Source organism: Phyllopteryx taeniolatus, chromosome 5, assembly GCF_024500385.1.
Source record: "Phyllopteryx taeniolatus isolate TA_2022b chromosome 5, UOR_Ptae_1.2, whole genome shotgun sequence".
Lineage (NCBI taxonomy): Eukaryota > Metazoa > Chordata > Actinopteri > Syngnathiformes > Syngnathidae > Phyllopteryx > Phyllopteryx taeniolatus.
The window spans coordinates 840,309-859,818 of record NC_084506.1 but is presented as its reverse complement, the minus strand read 5'-3'; the positions used below and the strand labels follow the sequence as shown (position 1 = coordinate 859,818).

The following is a 19,510-nucleotide window of genomic DNA, read 5'->3' as shown; positions in this document are numbered from 1 at the left end:
GTTTTAATCTCAAGTGTAAATTTGACCATACAACACTTCCAAGGTAAAAACTGTCCCATTCACCAAACACTACCAACTAGATCCTCCAAATAACAGCGAAACACAGATTATTTGTAGCAGATCATTTGGGTTATGCTATTACCCAAACTCCACGAAGTTATCAGACAAACCATGTATACTCACATCAATCTCTCCTTCATCAATCTCTCCATCATCATCCTCTTTCCTCCTGTCTCTGAAGGAATCTCTGCGGATTTTGGAGTCATCTGTCTTTCTGGATTCCCCATCTTTAGGGGATGGCGGTAGGATTGGCTTCTTCTCTTTCTTCTTTACAGTCGTATCTTCGCTCACCTCCTCTTCCAGTGCTTTTGCATCCTCTTCCTCCTCATCCTCAAGTGTGGGGATGTTGGGCTCCTCTGGGACCTCCTCATCATAATCCAGCTCATGTTCATCCAGCTCCCTGGAAACGGATGGCAAGTCCTCCTTAATGTCTCTCGACACAGCAGCTCTCCCCTCTCGGGTGCGCAAAACATCCTTCTCCTCCTCCTCGGCAATGCTTTTTACTCCCTCTACCTCCTCCTCCTCCTCATCATCATCATCGTCAGCACCAAGTTCTGCTGCATCCCTTCTATAGTCACCATAGGCTTCAGATAAATCTTTGTTTTCTTTAGTGACAAAGTACTTGTCTTGTTCTGGCTCTTCTTCAGGGGACTGTGGCGTGTCAAGTACTTGATCATCTACATCTTCTAACCCATCCTCTCCATCCAATTCACTCCCCAGTTGTCCATCACCATCTTCATCTTTATCGTCATCATCCCCTTCCATTAGCAAAATAGCCTCATTCTCTTGTCCCAGTCCACCAGTTTCTTCTTCAGGTTCCTCATCCTCTGGCTCAGAAACAAAGTCAGGTACAACCTCATCCTCTTCTCCTGCCACCGCCTGTAATGCCAGACCTCCTCCTCCGATTTCGACCCCATGCTCCTCTTCATCCTCCTCCGCCAGTTCGCCATTCTCTTCATAGAGTAGCTCACTGTCTGAGATGGCTCTATCCTCATCATCATCAGGAGAATCCAGTAGCTCACTGCCAGAAAGGTCCTTTTCCTCCACAGGAGACTGCAGTGACCGGGTAGGGCTTTCAGGTGTATCCATTTGAGAATATTCTACTATGGGCAAAAATAAACATGTACAGGATCAGGTAATAGCATCAAAAGGCAACAGCCTGCATTTTTAAAGTAAAAGTATCCTGCTATATTACATTTCAATGAATCGCTAAGCATTTCTTAGCACACCCAAATTGCAAGCGAGACATTTCAGCGTCAATAGCTGGATATTTTTAACTGGAAATGTGCATTTGTTACTTATGGAAAGACGCATCCAATCAACCTCCCCTTATCATTAGCAAACTAGCCAATTTGCCAGGGGGTATTGCACACGGGTTTCGGGCGTCAGAAATCAAACATACAGTAAATTGTGTCATCAACTTGTGCATACAGTATTATATATCAGTCCCAAGCATGTAAACCCTACATAATTCACAGCAGGGTCATTGGCTGGTAAGCATGCTAATAGCCGGGTTGTGCTAGTCGGTAACAAGGCCCATAACGCGAGGAAACATAGTTAACAGGCTAACCATCGAACAACGACAACCAACTATCTTGGGCAAATTATCGAAAATACTGGTTGGCTTAAAGTTTTGAAGTTACGTCCATAATCAATTCAGCGATTGTAAAATGACCAACATTTCCCTAACAATGAGAACCTGGCCCGAAAGTAAGCTATCAGCGTAACACCACTATGCTAACTACTGACAAACCCTCGCTGTAATTCACCTTGCCGGACGGAACTCCTTAAACGCGTCACTGTTGCGTTAAGAACTATCTTTCCGCACCGATACTGGTCTTAGAAGTATATAATTACTCATATACGATACAATTTGACCGATAGGTTGGAGAAAATAAAACAACCCATTCGGCACAGCGAGGATGGCCGTTAGCTGACGTCATAAAGATACGACGAGGAAACGCAAAAAGGCCGCGCCAAGCCAGGGAGACCCGTGGCCAGGGTGGGGGCCAAATGGTAGTGGCGTCGAATACCGAGTGAAAACGTTCTCTGTTAAACAACTTTAAGTTTGGTGATTAGACAACCAGAATATGTCCTAATTTTCATGTCCTGATAAGAAATGAAGTGACTTAATATTTGGTACCCGGAATAATATTTCGTCAATATGGAAAAAAGGATTTCGAAAAACCGAGGCGATAACCGAAAGTTTGAACAGAAACTAGCTAAGGACACTATTGGAAAGAAAAGGACACCAGTCAACGCTGACATCAAAGTGAGTGATGCCAAAAAGTCAACAGAAATGAATTCATCAGGTGTGGAACACAAACAAAATTCCCCCCAGGGTGCAATGGGTATCTCTAAACCCCAACTGATCAACACAACCCAGACGTCTGTCAACAAACTAAAGAAAAGGGACTCCAAAGACAACAGTGACAGTCCTGACGTTAGCAGCAACCTTTTGTTAGCAATCCAAGAGTTCTCAAATCAACATGAGATGTCCCATAAGATTTCAACTATTGAACTCATGATGGAAATAAGTTCAAAATCTTGGCGCATTGAAAGGTTAACTTCTGCAGTCGAGCAGCTTGGGGTGGATGTTGAATGCCACAAAGACATTCTGAAACAGACAAAACTTGAAATTGAACAACTGAAAAAAGAAAACCATATGCTGAAAGCAGCAGTTGCTGAAAACAAGCGCTTCAATCAGGGACGTTTCTAGACCCATAGATCGTACCCACCCCCACCAAAAAGGATGATGGATATGCATGATATTTTTTATTAAATAACGTACAATGAATACAAAATAATGTAACTACCAACCACTTGCTATAGTAGGAGGCCTGACATGTTATTGCAGTTGTGTTGTTGATATTGACCAGTGTTAGCCATCTGTCTGGGCCCCCTAATAGCCAGCATGAGCGAGTAAGGACCCCTAGTGGAGGATTCCTGACACGTTGTCATTGCAGTGTCTCAGGCAGTGCCTTACATTTGTCATTGAATGGGGCAATGTCAACTATCTCTCGGGGGCCTATGCAATTGCCGGGGTTACCTGCCCAGGCGAGGAATTGGTGGCTACAGTTCGGGATGGTCACTGAAACATGGAGTGAGAGAAGAGGTGAACGAGAATATGAGAGAGTGGCGCTGAGCATCCTTGGGAAAGTAACACCAGGACTTGAAGACTATCTTCAGGAGGGTGTCACCATTGCACATCGGCTGGGGCTGAAGAGAAAGGAAGGACTGATCTCATCAGGATGGAAAGAAGGTTGACCATTTGGACAATTGTAAAATTATTTTCCTCAGACAAACAATAATTATTATGTACAATTATTTGTACATCAATATATTTGAGAAAATTCATATAAACCTTTAGCCCTATATGCAATATGGAGTAGGGAAATATCAGATTGGGAGGCAAATTCTGACTGGAATAATGTTTGGACTAATGTTATTCTGTAGAAACCCAGATCTTCATCTTCATTATCAGTTTGTGTACAGAACTTAACATCTTGCAACACCTTTTTCATATACATTTCCTTGATGATTCTTTTTGCACACTAAGCTCTTTGAATAAAGTAGGGAGTTTTCTGCATATGGTCTGGGAATGTAAAACTGGCAAACTTTTGGCAGCAGGTCGCATCCGGATTAACTTCGATAATAGCACAAGCCATCCCAATCAAGCCTCAAACGCTTATTCTAAATAAATTATCCGGAATTAATCTGCCACAATATAAAACACGAGTATAATTGGCTGTCCTAACGACAGCAAAAAAAGTTATCACAGTGAGTTGGAACCCACCACACACGCTTAGCATTTCTAACTGGTACTTAACATTTCTTGATATTATTCATCTGGAAATATCTACAGCCCGAATCCATAACGCAAAACAACTATATCTTTTGGGAATATGGCAACAGATTAAAGTAAGGCCAAACCTAAAGGATGACTTTAAATTGATGCGCTGGAGTTATCTTAGTCCAATTTCTTGATTTTAGTTTTCGTCTGTATGAATTATGATGGAATTCAAGTATCTTGGGGTCTTGTTCACGAGTGAGGGAAGAATGGAACGGGAGATCGACAGGCGGATCGGTGCAGCGTCTGCAGTGATGCAGACTTTGTATCGGTCCGTTGTGGTAAAGAAAGAGCTAAGCCGAAAGGCGAAGCTCTCAATTTACCGGTCGATCTTCGTTCCTACCCTCACCTATGGTCATGAGCTGTGGGTCGTGACCGAAAGAACAAGATCCCGGATACAAGCGGCCGAAATGAGTTTCCTCCGCAGGGTGTCCGGGCTCTCCCTTAGAGATAGGGTGAGAAGCTCGGTCATCCGGGAGGATCTCAGAGTAGAGCCGCTGCTCCTCCGCATTGAGAGGAGCCAGATGAGGTGGCTGGGGCATCTGATTCGGATGCCTCCCGGACGCCTCCCTGGTGAGGTGTTCCGGGCACGTCCCACCGGGAGGAAACCCCGGGGACGACCCAGGACACGCTGGAGAGACTACATCCTTCGGCTGGCCTGGGAACGCCTCGGGATCCCCCCGGAAGAGCAGGATGAAGTGGCTGGGGAGAGGGAAGTCTGGGCGTCCCTGCTGAAGCTACTGCCCCCGCGACCCGACCCGGATAAGCGGTAGAGAATGGATGGATGGATGGATGAATTATGATGATGATTATTATGTTTTTCATCCATCCATCCATCCATTTTCTCCCGGTTATCCAAGGTCGGGTCGAGGGGGCAGTAGCTTTAGCAGGGACGCCCAGACTTCCTTCACCCCAGCCACTTCATCCAGCTCTTCCGGGGGGGATCCCGAGGCGTTCCCAGGCAAGCCGAGAGACGTTGTCTCGCCAGCGTGTCCTGGGGCGTCCCCGGGGTTTCCTCCCGGTGGGACGTGCCCGGAACACCTCACCGGGGAGGCATCCGAATCAGATGCCCCAGCTACCTCATGTGGTTCCTCTCGATGTGGAGGAGCAGCGGCTCTACTCTGAGATCCTCCCGGATGACTGAGCTTGGAATGAGGAAACTCATTTCGGCCGCTTGTATCCGGGATCTTGTTCTTTCGGTCAAGACCCACAGCTCGTGACCATAGGTTAGGGTAGGAACGTAGATCGACCAGTAAATTGAGAGCTTCGCCTTTTGGCTTAGCTCCTTCTTTACCACAACGGACCGATACAAAGTCTGCATCACTGCAGACGCTGGACCGATCCGCCTGTCGATCTCCCGTTCCATTCTTCCCACACTTCTGAACAAGACCCCAAGATACTTGAACTCCTCCACTTGGAGCAGGATCTCATCCCCAACCCGGAGAGGGCAATCCACCCTTTTCCGACTGAGGACCATGGTCTCAGATTTGGAGGTGCTGATTCTCATCCCAGGCGCTTCACACGGCTGTGAACCACTCCAGTGAGAGTTGGAGATCACCGCTTGCTGAAGCCAACAGAACCACATCATCTGCAAAAAGCAGAGATGCAATACTAAGGCCACCAAACCGGACCCCATCGATGCCTCGGCTGCGCCTTGAGAATCTGTCCATAAAAGTTATGAACAGGATCGGTGACAAAGGGCAGCCTTGGCGGAGTCCAACCATCACCAGAAATGAGTCTGATTTACTGCCGGATATGCGGACCAAACTCTGATTCCGGTCGTACAGGGACCGAACAGCCCGTATCAGGGACACGAGGGACACGGTCGAATGCCTTCTCCAAGTCCACATAACACATGTAGACTGGTTGGGCGAACTTCCATGCACCCTCGAGGACCCTGCCGAGGGTGTAGAGCTGATCCACTGTTCCACGGCCAGGACGAAAACCACACTGCTGCTCCTGGATCTGAGATTCGACTTCCTGACGGACCCTCCTCTCCAGCACCCCTGACTAGACCTTGCCAGGGAGGCTGAGGAGTGTGATCCCCCTGTAGTTGGAACACACCTTCCGGTCCCCCTTCTTAAAAAGGGGCACCACCACCCCAGTCTGCCAATCCAGAGGCACTGTCCCCGATGTCCATGCGATGTTACAGAGGCGTGTCAACCAGGACAGCCCCACAACATCCAGAGCCTTGAGGAACTCCGGGTGAATCTCATCCACCCCTCGGTGACCTCAACCCCAGAGATAGGAGAGCCCGCCTCAGAGAACCCAGACTCTGCTCCCTCATGGGAAGGCGTGTCGGTGGAATTGAGTAGGGTCTTCGAAGTATTCTCCCCACCGGCTCACAACGTCCCGAGTCGAGGTCAACAGCGCCCAATCCCCTACTATACACAGTGTTGATGGTGCACTGGTTCCCCCTCCTGAGACGCCAGATAGTGGACCAGAATTTCCTCGAAGCCGTCCGGAAGTCCTTCTCCATGGCCTCACAGAACTCCTCCCATGCCAGAGTTTTTGCTTCAGCGACCACCAAAGCTGCACCAAAGCCCCGGAACATGAGCAAAGTTCCGTCGGAGGTGGGAGTTGAAACTCCTTCTGACAGGGGATTTTGCCAGACGTTCCCAGCAGACCCTCACAATACGTTTGGGCCTACCACGTCGGACCGGCATCTTCCCCCACCATCGGAGCCAACTCACCACCAGGTGGTGATCAGTTGACAGCTCCGCCCCTCTCTTCACCCGAGTGTCCAAGAGATGCGGCTGCAAGTCCGATGACACGACCACAAAGTCGATCATCGAGGGAATGTTTTTCATTGAATCGACCACAAAGTCGATCATCGAGGGGATGTTTTTCATTGAACCTTAGAATTTGATGCCTGCAACACATTCCAAAAAAAAGCTGGGACACAGACATGTTAACCACTGTGTTAAAAAAAACCTTTCCTTTTAACAACACTCAATAAGCGTTTGGGAACTGGATACACTAATTGTTGAAGCTTTGTGGGTGGATTTCTTTCCCATTCTTGCTTGATGTACAACTTAAGTTCCTCAAAAGTTTGGGGTCTCCGTTGTCGTCTTTTGCACTTCATAATGTGCCGCACATTTCCAATGGGAGACTGGTCTGGACTGCTGGCAGGCCAGTCTAGTACTCGCGCTCTTTTGCTACAAAGCCATGCTTTATTAATGGCCACTTATCCCAAGGGTTTGTGCAAGGCCCTAAACTGTTATTATGATGTAATGCAATGTCTCTACAATATTCAAATCTGTCTTCGTACATTTCTGCATAAATTGGTCATAAAATATGGTCTGATCTTCCTCTAAATAACAAGAATAAACACAAAGAGTCTGCATCAACAAATACAACACAAACCATTATATGTTTTCATATTTTTATTCAAAATAACGTAACATTCCCAGGACAGGGAGGAAAAAGCAAGTGAACCTCTCGGCTACGGGTTCTCCAAGAGCTCATCAGAGTCAGATGTGAGCCAACCTGGAGTCCAACCAATGAAACAAGATTGGAGGTGTGGTTTTGCTGCTCTTGACACTCGAAAACAGACCAGATCAGAATTGTCTCCTGCCAAGAACCATTGCCTGATGTGTACCATGCCTCACTCAAAATAGCTCTCAGAAGACCTACGATTAAGAATTCTTGTATAAAGCTGGAAAAGATTATGAAAAAATCTCTAAAACTCTTGCTGTTCACCAGTCCATGGTCAGACAAATTGTCTACAAATAGAGAAAGTTCAGCACTCCTGCTTGTCTTCCAAGGAGTGACCGTCTTGTAAAGATGACTGCAAGAGCAGAGTGCACAATGCTCAATGAGGTAAAAAAAGAACGTTAGCGTAACAGCTGAAGACTTACAGAAATCGCTGATTAGATTTTTTTAAATGGGCCCGTTCATTTGTAGAGGAGGTAGAAAAAGAATTTAAAATGTGTATGTAAAATGTAAAATAGTAAATTTTGATATTCATTCTTATAATTAAATTCATTGTGATAAATAAATAAATTATTTAATAAAATATGAATGCTTACAGTATATATAAAAATTACAATGTCCACCTGTAAACCTAGGCCAAACTGTAAACAACCATTACGCTGGTTAAAAAAAGTAACTATCATCACAAGTCAATCATGCTTGCAGCATTTAACCTCTGAGCTACAGAGCGAACCCCGACTGATGCAAGAAGCCCACAGAACTACTTCATCTAGCTCCTTCCAGAAGTTCTCTTTCAGCTCTAGGTCACATCCTACCTGTGGGGCATAGCCACTGATTACATTATACAGAACAGCCTCAATTTCAAGTTTCAGCCTCCTCAGTCGATCTGACATGCTTTTCACCTCCAAGACATTCTTAGCTAACTCTTCCTTTAGAATAACCCCTACTCCATTTCTCTTCCCATTGTCACCCTGGTAAAATAATTTTAACCCTGCCCCCAAACCTCTAGCCTTACTGCTTTTCCACCTGCTCTCCTGGACACACAATATATCAACCTTTCTCCTAATTATCATGTCAACCAACTCCCGAGCTTTTCCCGTCATAGTCATACAACATTCAAAGTCCCCACATTCAGTTTTAAGCTCTGTGCTTCCCTCTTCTCGTTCTGCCTAAGAATCCACTTCCCACTTCTTCTTCGTCCTTGACCCACAGAAGCTGGGGGCGGATGTTGTTAACTCGGGCCACGACTAATCAGGTGTGGAATTCTTAGGGTGAACGCTCATATTTGTTTGGCAAAGTTTTATTCTAGACGCCCTTCCTGACGCAACCCTCTGCATTTATCTGAGCTTGGGACCAGCCTACAGTTTGCACTGGCTTGTGCCCCCCATAGGGCTGCATTGCAACAGGACTACAATTGTCATTAATGCACTTCCGTATTTATATGACATGTTGCAAATGCAATATGGGTAAATAACAATCAAGTGAACTCAACCACCCTTTCATGTCTTTATTTTAAACAGCTAAAACGATGTGTATACAAATTTCATGATAATAATTATATATATTAGTAGCAATTACTACACAGTACGCAGTATCAGCAAAAGTAACTTATTTTCAGCCTAGAAGAAGAAGAAGAAGAAGAAGAAGGGCAGCCGTGGCCCAATGGTTAAGATCATCGCCTGCCACCGTGGGGGACAGCCTATACTACCATCTTATCACCGCAAGATGGCTGTACTACACTAATTATGGCATAAAGCCCCATCACACAGTGCATTACACCGTAAATCCTTTGAATAGATACAAACATGAGATCTTCTGAATGAATTTATTTTGTCAAATATGGAACATATGTGAAGCGGCTGGGATGAGAGTCAGCACCTCCAAATCTGAGACCATGGTCCTCAGTCGGAAAAGGGTGGCGTCCCCTCTCCAGGTCGGGGATGAGATCCTGCCCCAAGTGGAGGAGTTCAAGTATCTTGGGGTCTTGTTCACGAGTGTGGGAAGAATGGAACGGGAGATCGACAGGCGGATCGGTGCAGCGTCTGCAGCGATGTGGACTTTGTATCAGTCTGTTGTGGTAAAGAAGGAGCTAAGCCAAAAGGTGAAGCTTTCAATTTACCGGTCGATCTACTTTCCTACCCTCACCTATGGTCATGTGCTGTGGGTCGTGACCGAAAGAACAAGATCCCGGATACAAGCGGCCGAAATGAGTTTCCTCCGCAGGGTGTCCGGGCTCTCCCTTAGAGATAGAGGAGGAGCTCTGTCATCCGGGAGGATCTCAGAGTAGAGCCGCTGCTCCTCCACATCGAGAGGAGCCAGATGAGGTGGCTGGGGCATCCAATTTGGATGCCTCCCGGACGCCTCCCTGGTGAGGTGTTCCGGGCACGTCCCACCTGGAGGACAGCCTGGGAACGCCTCGGGATCCCTTCAGAAGAGCTGGATGAAGTGGCTGGGGAGAGGGAAGTCTGGGCGTCCCTGCTAAAGCTACTGCCCCCGTGACCCGACATCGGCTAAGCGGTAGAAAATGGATGGATGGATGGATGGAACATCCATACATTCTATCATTAGAGATGACACCCTAAAATAATGTGCATTCTGAAACATTTATAAATGCATAGGCCTATGTCTGGAATGTTCATGATTTTGTTTTTAAAGTTACTTGAAGCTAATTAGTGAGTTAAAATGTATTTCTAGAACTCCTCAACTCCTTCGTTTTTTAAAATATTTTTGAAAAAAATGTATTTTGAATATTTGACAATGAAAATTAATTATTACTTTTGTTCTTAAAGGTCCCATATTTTACTAAACCAACGTTTTCTAATATTTAGGATGTCACATTGGCTTTATGGTGCCTCAGTAAACATGTGAAATATGAATTAATATCGTCCACGCATTCCTCAGATTCAGACGTTTTTCTGCCGAGAGGCCTGAAATCAGGTCAATCAAATTTCGCACGCTTATCTAACTCATTAGCGAAGATCTCCGCCTATCTCTCCACTCCCGAGCCAGCGCTGTCAACATAACAAACACATGTGCTCTCATAATTGGGTCTTCTATATGGAGGCAACCAATCAGAGGAAAGGGGGCGGTCTTAGCCAAATATGGACAAAGCAGATACAAAAGTGGGTCAAACATAAATAGCTGTCAGAGGTGCCTTTTCTGGACATGAGTATGACAAAACCAAGGTGTTTTTTGAAATTAAATTGACACTGGATAAAGCGGTAAGGAAAATGGATGGACGGATGGAGTAAAGTAGTTGAATCTGCGGAGCCCCTAAGGTCACATGGAAGAGAGAGAGAGAAAAAAATAAAAAATATTGCAAGTAATTTGCGTGGGAACACAAAGTTTCATCCGAGCGAATGCAAAGTATGAATGCAGCCTAATATATCCTTCCAGGTCAACAGAAGCAACAATGGTGGAGCTCATTCACGCGTGGGAGAAGAGTTATAAAACTCTACAAGTGTCCAAGTTATCAATAAGCATTTGAAAGACATATTATATATGTATGAAAGGGAAGATTTGCTTTTTATCCGATAGAGGAATACGAATTTTTTTTTTTAATGTAATATAGAAATATACAATTCATCATGTAGAGCGGTTAACATACGATTGCTAAGATAAATAACAAACACTCTCAAATACTCTGGAGTTCATAAATACAGTTGTAAACTGCAGGTATCACTTCTGTCCACTTGGGGTCGCAATTCTCACATATATAACTGTTAGCACGGAGTACCTACAACGCGGTCCGGATAAATGTAAATTGATAAATGTCGTGTGTTTATTAATCCGTAAATATCACCATATATTCACAGTGGATTGATCCTGGACTCATTTAATTGTCATTGCTGCATCGTGATTTGCAAACGAACGCTAAATTCTGATAGTAGAGACCCTTTATATAGAATTTCGCTAAGTTTGCTTGCATTATTAAATGTCTAGATAAATGTCTCGTAATTTAATAATAAATCAAACTAGTGACTGTCAATTTTGTTCTCGGATTAAGTTGAAAGAGGAAGTCTTAAAAAGAACGACAAGTCGATCGTAAATGCCATTTAAAGTGCATAGAAATGGCAAAAAAAATTTTTTTTTAAAATGTTTATATAGTAAATGCAATGTTATCAGTGGGCCTGTATCTATTAACATGACCACATATGAGTAATTGCGTATTGAATACAAATCCTGTAATGTATCATAATCATATTCATGTAAGACAAAAAAAAAAAAAAAAAACCACATGGCAAAAAAGTCACACGAGCATGAATGAATTTCAAGTATCTGTGAATTTAATCATTCATATCAACTATATCGTGACAATGACATTTCCCCCTTTGTTTTATAAAATGGTTTGTTAAATGCGACAGCAGTGGTTTATCAACTAATTATTATAGTAAATTGTATTTATGATGAGAATAGTGGAAATTTTGCAAGCCACTGTCATAGATTATTGTGAAGGTGTCAAGCTTTTATTTTGAAGTCACACCGACTGCTTCCCAAGTTGTATCAACTGGTGACTGACCGTGCGAAGGAGCGCGTTACAGCAGGTGGACCACTGACAGGGGTCACGTTGAACTGCTGTCAACCTGCCTAGGTTGCAGCGAGACACATGGGGAAAAGGAAATGATCATTGTTTTGATCAGGTCACTAAAGATAAACTCCTAACAAGGATTCAGGATCTCGATGGAATCTTGCAGAGAGACATAAGGTAAATAACTTTTTTTCTTTTCTTTTCTACAATTAGACCAAAACGTGAAGTTGAGGACCAACATATGTGCAACTGCATTATGCCACATTATTGCATTCATTTAATTGTTTTGCGTTCTACAAGGGTTTGACACACAAAACGAGTAAATTAAAGGAAGCAATTAGGGCAGAAAATCAGATTAGAGAGATACATCCACATTATGATATGAAATATGTGATCATTAATTCCGTTACGTCATATAATATCTGCTCTTTCACACAGCAATTGAGGATGCTCATATGCCACTCTTGCGTTCTTTACTGTATGCAATCATAACATGAGTACATGTAGGCTTTTGTTGTCCAGGTCAATGGGTGTTTATACATTAAATAGGTAGGCTAGTTATGTAATCACATTAATATTGGCATACACACTTATAATAATTGTTCACAGTCTGGCAGCATTTCAACATAGGCAGACATTGTAATATATTCAATAAAGTCATAGTATTCCAATTCCCCCTTTTATTAATGTACATAATTTCTTTTTTTAACGAAAGATTGATGCATGTGTTGCATATTGACAAATGGACAATTGGGGCACCTGATCATTACACTTGCAGAAAATATAAGAAAATATGGAGTTGATTACATCTTTTTAGAGTTGGTCTGAATTTTGGGAATTGTTGTCCATTCATCCAGAAGAGATTTTGTTAGGTCAGAAACTGACACATCAAGACGATGTGCAGCGTAGATCTTAAATATGTCCGATGGTGTTGAGCTCAAGTCTTTTTGTGCGGCATTCATGTTCTTCCACACCAGTTATTCAAAGGCTGTAGAGACGCATTCATTTACACTCATATTCACACATAGCAATGTGCTCAGAGTGCCCTGTGATTGGCGACCGGTTCAGGGTGTACCCCGCCTCTTGCCCGAAGATAGCTGGGATAAGCAGATAGTGAGGATAAGGTGTATAGAAAATGGATGGTATACAATCTGCGGAAGCACTCCTCAATAGTCTCACTAAGCCTCTTCTTGTATAGATGATGTTACCACAATGAAGCGTCATTGTTGACTATGTTTGCAACATGTTTTTGTCAACATACAAATGAGAATAGACTGGAAGCAAGGTTGATTGGTCAACAAAGCAGGAATTGTGTTGGACGTTTCTCACATTCAAAGCTGCTTATTGCCAGCTTGTTTGTACTCAGGTTGATATGATTCTATCCTACCTACTATCCTACCTACTATCCTACCTCAGGTTGATATGATAAATGATAAATCTATTCGTCAGCCCTTTGACTGATAGGTGATCGATCATTCTAGGGTGTATCCTGCCTCTTGCCCTCAGTCAACTGGTAAATGCTTCGTCTCTCAGATAATGCAAGTATGGCTTAACTATCGGAGAAAATGGATTAGCTGCTCTCTCTCTCTCTCTCTATATATATATATCCATCCATCCATTTTCTGAGCCACTTCTCCTCACTAGGGTCGCAGGCGTGCAGGGGCCTATCCCAGCTGTCATCGGGCAGGAGGCGGGGTACACCCTGAACTGGTTGCCAGCCAATCGCAGGGCACATAGAAACAAACAACCATTCGCACTCACAGTCATGCCTATGGGCAATTTAGAGTCTCCAATTAATGCATGTTTTTGGGATGTGGGAGGAAACCGGAGTGGCCGGAAAAAACCCACGCAGGCACGGGGAGAACATGCAAACTCCAAGCAGGCGGGGCCGGGGATTGAACCCGGGTCCTCAGAACTGTGAGGCTGACGCTCTAACCAGTCGTATGGGAACATCATTTCAAGGAGGTGAAGAAGTCGGTTATTTTGTTGTGTGTGCTCAGATATGAAGTTGATAAACTGTGATTAATGGCAGAATAGTGCAACAAAATTACATTTTCATTTCATGTCCACCTCAATTTATTAGCGGCAGCCCCCAAGAGAGAGAGACTAATACAGTATGTGCTCGTGCTCTGCCTTGAAGTTGAGCCAGGAGAGCAACTTATGCCCCCTTCACCTTCATTGTGTTGTGGACGGGTCACTTCATTTAAAATTAAGACAACCTCAAAATAAACCTTAGAGGTTCAATAAATTGAGCTGACCACAAAATTAGAAATCACAATTTACTTCAATCAGAAGTCCTCAGATGTATGGCATTTCAAGCAAACAGTGGGTAGTTTGAATGCAACAATCTTATTCAAGTGTTCCTCACAAGGCATCAATTTAGGTCTTTATTTTTATGAACAAAATAAATCTTGCACTTCACAGTAATGCTTAAATGTCACTGTCTTTTTCGTTTGAATCATTTGTTTGCTCAACTAAAAACCCAATAATTCCCTCAGTTGACGTATTGCCTCCAACCATGTTAGGAAAGATAAATAATTGATACAAATTGAGTCCTTTCTTTTCTTTTCATTGTTTTTCTAGGTGACTGATCAGGAGCCTGGGGCTGTTTCGAAATCAAGAGACAATCACCTTTAATATCATATTAGTTAACTTATATTTACATCTACATTAGTTCAAAACAATACAGAGAGGTAAACACAAAGACCTAATGAGCAAATCAATTATAGACTAAAGCTGGTAGCAAGTTTATTGTAAGAAATTCCATTAATTTTAAATCAAATATCATGAACTGAGAGTCAATGCTCTCAATACAGGGGAAGGATCATGCCCCTCATCATTTTTTTTTAACCAAATGATTCTAGCCTTTATTAGCTCACACTTTGAAAGAAAAACAGGTCAGCTTTTCAAGTAGACATGACTGACAACGTGAGCTCCAGAGTTGACACCCCAACCAACATTTCCCTGAGTCCCAGCATTGCCATTTCCCAGTCCCTGGAGTATAAGACGTTGTCTGTCTTCTTAGTCTTGCTTGTGTGTGGTGTTGGCATTGTGGGAAATATAATGGTGGTCCTTGTTGTCCTGACCACCCGGCACATGAGGACACCCACAAATTGTTACCTGGTAAGCCTGGCCATAGCTGACCTGACCGTACTAGTAGCGGCGGGACTTCCTAACATCTCGGACAGTCTCACGGGAACCTGGGTGTTTGGACACGCTGGCTGCTTGGGAATTACCTACCTGCAGTACTTGGGCATCAATGTGTCATCCTGCTCCATCACCGCCTTTACTGTGGAAAGGTGAGGAAGGACAAACAACACTTTTATAACGCCTATTTTTTCCTTTTTCACTTTTAGGTGTTGGCCACTATTTTATCAAATTAAATAGCGAATGAATCAATTACATTTTCTCCTGTTTATTTGATTTTATTGGTTGACTCCAACCATTTCTTATTGTCTTATAGTTAATAATCAGGCCAACAGTACTCACAGTATTATAGCATTTGACATTACACATTGAAAGAAAAATATAACAAAATGGGAATAATTTGAGATAATGAGTAACATTATGGCAGCACAGTTGAGGAGTAGCATATCTGTCTCACAGTCAAGAGGTTCTGGCTTTGATTCTCAATTTGGGTCTTGCTGTGTGGAGTTTTCCTGTTCTCCCCACACTTGCATGGGTTTTCTCCAGGTACTCAGGCTTCCTCCCACATTCCAAATATATGCATGTAAGGTTAATTGAAGAGACTCCTAAATCATCCATAGGCAGGAACATGAGTGTGAATAGTTCTTTGTCTATATGTGAATGGTCTTCCACTTGTACAGCACTTTTCTGCCTTAAAGGTACTCTAAGCATTTCAACACTGTCTCCTCATTCACCTACTAATGACAAAGCATAAGGAGCAACTGAGTGTTCAGTGTCTTGCCTAAGGACACTTGGACATGGTCACAAGGACTCAGGCTTAAACCCACAATCTTCTGGTTGGGAGATGACCACTCTCCCAACCGGACCGTGCCACCCATATGTGCTACAATTTCTCCACGTTTTCCATAATAAGTATCTATTGATATCGATCCTACTTTATTTATGTTTGTTTCCTTTTAATTAATTTGATCATCATTTTAAATCCCTCCTCATCCATTTTCCTACAAATAGCTATCATTCTCACTCCTTTGTTCAGATCTACTATCCTACCTCAAGGTAATTTTCCCTTTTCGCCTTACAGCTTTCCAGTCTTCACCTATCTGCTTCTTACTTTTCTCACTCCATTCTCCTCCCAATCCTGCCATTTGCAGATAATTAATAGATGTATGGGTAAATTACTGTTACTGTACTTATCCTCATACAACCAAGTTGACTGTTAATATTGTGTGACTTCTTCTTCTGTTTTATCACGGGCGCAGGTACATTGCTATCTGCCATCCAATGAAGGCTCAAGCTGTGTGCACAGTGTCCAGGGCCAAAAGAATTATTGCAGGGGTTTGGATATTCACCTGTGTTTACTGCATATTATGGTTTTTCCTCGTGGATATTCAGGTAAGACATAATGCATCTTACAACAAAAGTTGCCAGTATATTGACTATCAACCAAATGTAACCTTTAAACACTAATGGGAATGTGAAATGTGTAAAGGAGGCATGTTTGTGCTTGAAACACTTAATAGAGCAGTAAGGTTACATTGTTTTCAAAATGTATTCCATGTTGAACATACTTAGCAGTCCTTCAATCAATAGTGGTGACCTTTACGAGGCATAAAATGTTAAAGAGATCCTCTTTTGTACAAAAGCTTGCGCGACAATAAGTGGATGTCAAAAGCCATTTTGAGAGCAGTATTCTCAGTGTTCTGATGTAAAAATATAAATTGTAACATTCTAATGCTCAGTTTATTTCTCCAATAAATATGTGATCAGGTGAGCCTGGATGGACATGTTCAGTGTGGCTACAAGGTGAAGCGGGAGCACTATCTGCCCATCTACCTCATCGACTTTGCTATTTTCTATGTTGTCCCATTACTTCTCGCTATCGTGCTCTACGGATTGATAGCACGGATTCTCTACCTCGGGTAACTACAGTTTCATTATTGACAATACCAGTGACCTACTGTTACAGGAGACATGCATTTTTCACAATTTTAAACAGTTCCCTGGTGTTCAAATAAAAGGTCGCTCACATTCTTTGATCGAAATACACAAAGGATGAAGAATTACGGCACATTCAGCATCCATTTTAACACTCTGGTTGAAATTACCCATTTTTGCGGGGGCTTATCTTTCTCATGCAAATGAGCCACTGCTCACCCAGAACCCTTGTACTATGGGGCTTTTCTTACCATGATGACCCGATGAGGAAATTGAGAGAGAAGGAACATCAGAAGAGGGAAGTGTGGTGCACCAGGACGTACCAGTGATAGTAAGGAGGAAGTTAGAAAGGCACCAAAGAGGATAAAACAATGGAAAGTTAGTTGGTCCTGATGACATACCCTGTGGAGGTACGGAAGCATCTAGGAGAGGTGGCTGTGGAGTTTTTGACCAGGTTATTCAACATAATTCTAGAGGATGAGAAGACACGGCAGGAATGAAAAAAAAGTGTGCTGGTGGCCATTTTTAAGAACAAAGGTGATGTGCAGAGCGTATTTGAGAGTATTTGAGAGCAACAGTATGGTTGCATGCCTAGAAAGAGTACCACAAATGCAATATTTCACTTGAAGGTGTTGATGGAGAAGTACAGAGTAGGTCAGAAGGAGCTACATTGTGTCTTTTTTAGAACTTGAAAAAACCTATGACAGGGTACCCAGAGAGGAACTGCATGAGGAAAGTCTGGAGTGGCATAGAAGTATGTTAGAATATTACAGGGCATGTATGAGGGGAGCAGAACAGTGGTGAGGTGTGGTGTTGGTTTGACGGAGGAGTTTAAGGTGGAGGTAGGATTGCATCAGGAATCAGCTCCGAGGACCCTTCCTCTTTGCAATATTGATGGATAGGCTGACAGTTGAGGTTTGTCTGGAATCCCCATGGACCACGATGTACACAGATGACATAAATCACTCACGCATGTACGCACGCGCGCGCGCATACACACACAAACACACACACACGCACACACACACACTGTCTCTCTCTCTCCCTCTCTCTTTCTCTCTCTCTCTCTCTCTCTCTCTTTTGAATGGTTGACACTTTTTATGTCAGCATAATCCCACTCATTTGTTCACATATTTTCCTCTGCTTAGCCGAGGTCGGGTCGCGGCGGCAGCAGCTTTAGCAGGGAAGCCCAAACTTCCCTCTCCCCAGCCACTTTGTCCAGCTCTTCCAGGGGGACCCCGAGGTGTTCCCAGGCCAGCCGAGAGATGTAGTGTCTCCAGCGTGTCCTGGGTCGTCCTCGGGGCCTCCTCCCAGTGGGACGTGCCTGGAAAACCTCACCAGGGAGGTGAGGTTTTCCAGGTAACCAGATGCCTGAGCCACCTTATCTGGCTCCTCACAATGCAGAATAGCAGTGGTTCGACTCTGAGCCCCTCCCGGATGATGGAGCTTCTCATCCTATCTCTAAGGGAGCGCCTGGACACCCTGCAGAGAAAATAAATTTCGGCCGCTTGTATCCGCAATCTTATCCTTTCGGTCATGACCCACAGCTCATGAGCATAGCTGAGGTTACCAACGTAAATCGACTGGTGAATCTTCTTCACCATGACAGATGGATACAGAGTCCGCCTCAGTGCAGATGCTGCACCAATCTGCCTGTTTATGTCCCGCTCCATTCTTCCCTCTCGTGAACAAGACCCCAAGATATTTAAACTCCTCCACTTGGGGCAGGATCTCCTCCCTGACCGGGAGAGGGCACTGCACCCTTTTCTGAGGACCACGGCCTCAGATTTAAAGATGCTACTTTTCATTCCAGCCTATTCGCACTCGGCTGGAAACCATTCCAGCGACTGGTTAGTGCATCTGCTTCACAGTTCTGAGGACTTGGGTTTAAATCCGTCCTCGCCTTTGTGGAGTTTACATGTTCTCTCAGTGCCTGCGTGGGTTTTCTCCAGGTACTCCCGTTTCCTCCCACATTCCAAAAACATGGTTAAGGTAGGCTAATTGAAGACTCTAAATTGCCCATAAGTGTGAATGTGAGTGCAAATGGTTGTTTGTCTATGTGTTCTGCGATTGGCTGGCGACCAGCTCAGGGTGAATCCCCCCTCCCGCCCGAAGTCAGCTGAGATAGGCCCCAGCACACCCGCGACCCTAGTGATGAGAAGCGGTTCAGAAAATGGATGGATGTTCTGACCTCTTTGTTCTGGTCAGAACTCGAGCTGCAGCATTCTGAATGAGCTGAAGCTATTTCATGCTCTTTTGGGGAGTCCGGTCAGAATGCCGTTACAGATAAAAGCATGGATGAGCTTCTCCTGCTCTGCTTGGCACATAGAAGCCTTCACTCTGGATATGTTCCTCAGCTGGTAGAAGGCTGTTTTAGTAATTGATTTGATATGACTGATGAAAGTCAGGTCAGAATCTATCAGTACACTTTCACTTGGTCTTTGTTTTTTCTTTAAAGAGAGTGACTCCAGGTATTTATTAACAGCAATCCTCTTTTCTTTCCTGCTATCTCAGTTTTGTTGTGGTTTAATTGAAGAAGGTTTTGGCTCATCCAG

General features: G+C 43.8%; 2 protein-coding genes across 6 annotated transcripts in view; one reads left to right on the top strand and one right to left on the bottom strand.

The window, feature by feature from the left end:
* Positions 1–2,039, bottom strand: part of zc3h18 (zinc finger CCCH-type containing 18) — a 75,159-nt gene extending 73,120 nt beyond the window's left edge. For 2 of the 4 annotated variants that reach the window (XM_061772792.1, XM_061772794.1), the window contains exons 1-2: positions 1,830–2,038; positions 184–1,163 (exon numbers count right to left, since the gene is read on the bottom strand). In XM_061772792.1, the coding sequence (XP_061628776.1) occupies positions 184–1,149 (966 nt within the window). In that variant the 5' untranslated portion in view covers positions 1,150–1,163; positions 1,830–2,038. Of the gene's footprint in view, positions 1–183; positions 1,164–1,829 lie in introns of all 4 variants that reach the window. The other 2 variants (XM_061772796.1, XM_061772793.1) reach the window with 2 other exon arrangements.
* A 9,856-nt stretch (positions 2,040–11,895) lies between these two features.
* trhr2 (thyrotropin releasing hormone receptor 2) overlaps positions 11,896–19,510 on the top strand; it is a 32,480-nt gene continuing 24,865 nt past the window's right edge. For both annotated transcript variants that reach the window (XM_061774829.1, XM_061774828.1), the window contains exons 1-4: positions 11,896–12,050; positions 14,457–15,172; positions 16,280–16,412; positions 16,788–16,939. In XM_061774829.1, coding sequence (XP_061630813.1) covers positions 14,790–15,172; positions 16,280–16,412; positions 16,788–16,939 — 668 coding nt within the window. In that variant the 5' untranslated portion in view covers positions 11,896–12,050; positions 14,457–14,789. The remainder of the gene's footprint in view (positions 12,051–14,456; positions 15,173–16,279; positions 16,413–16,787; positions 16,940–19,510) is intronic.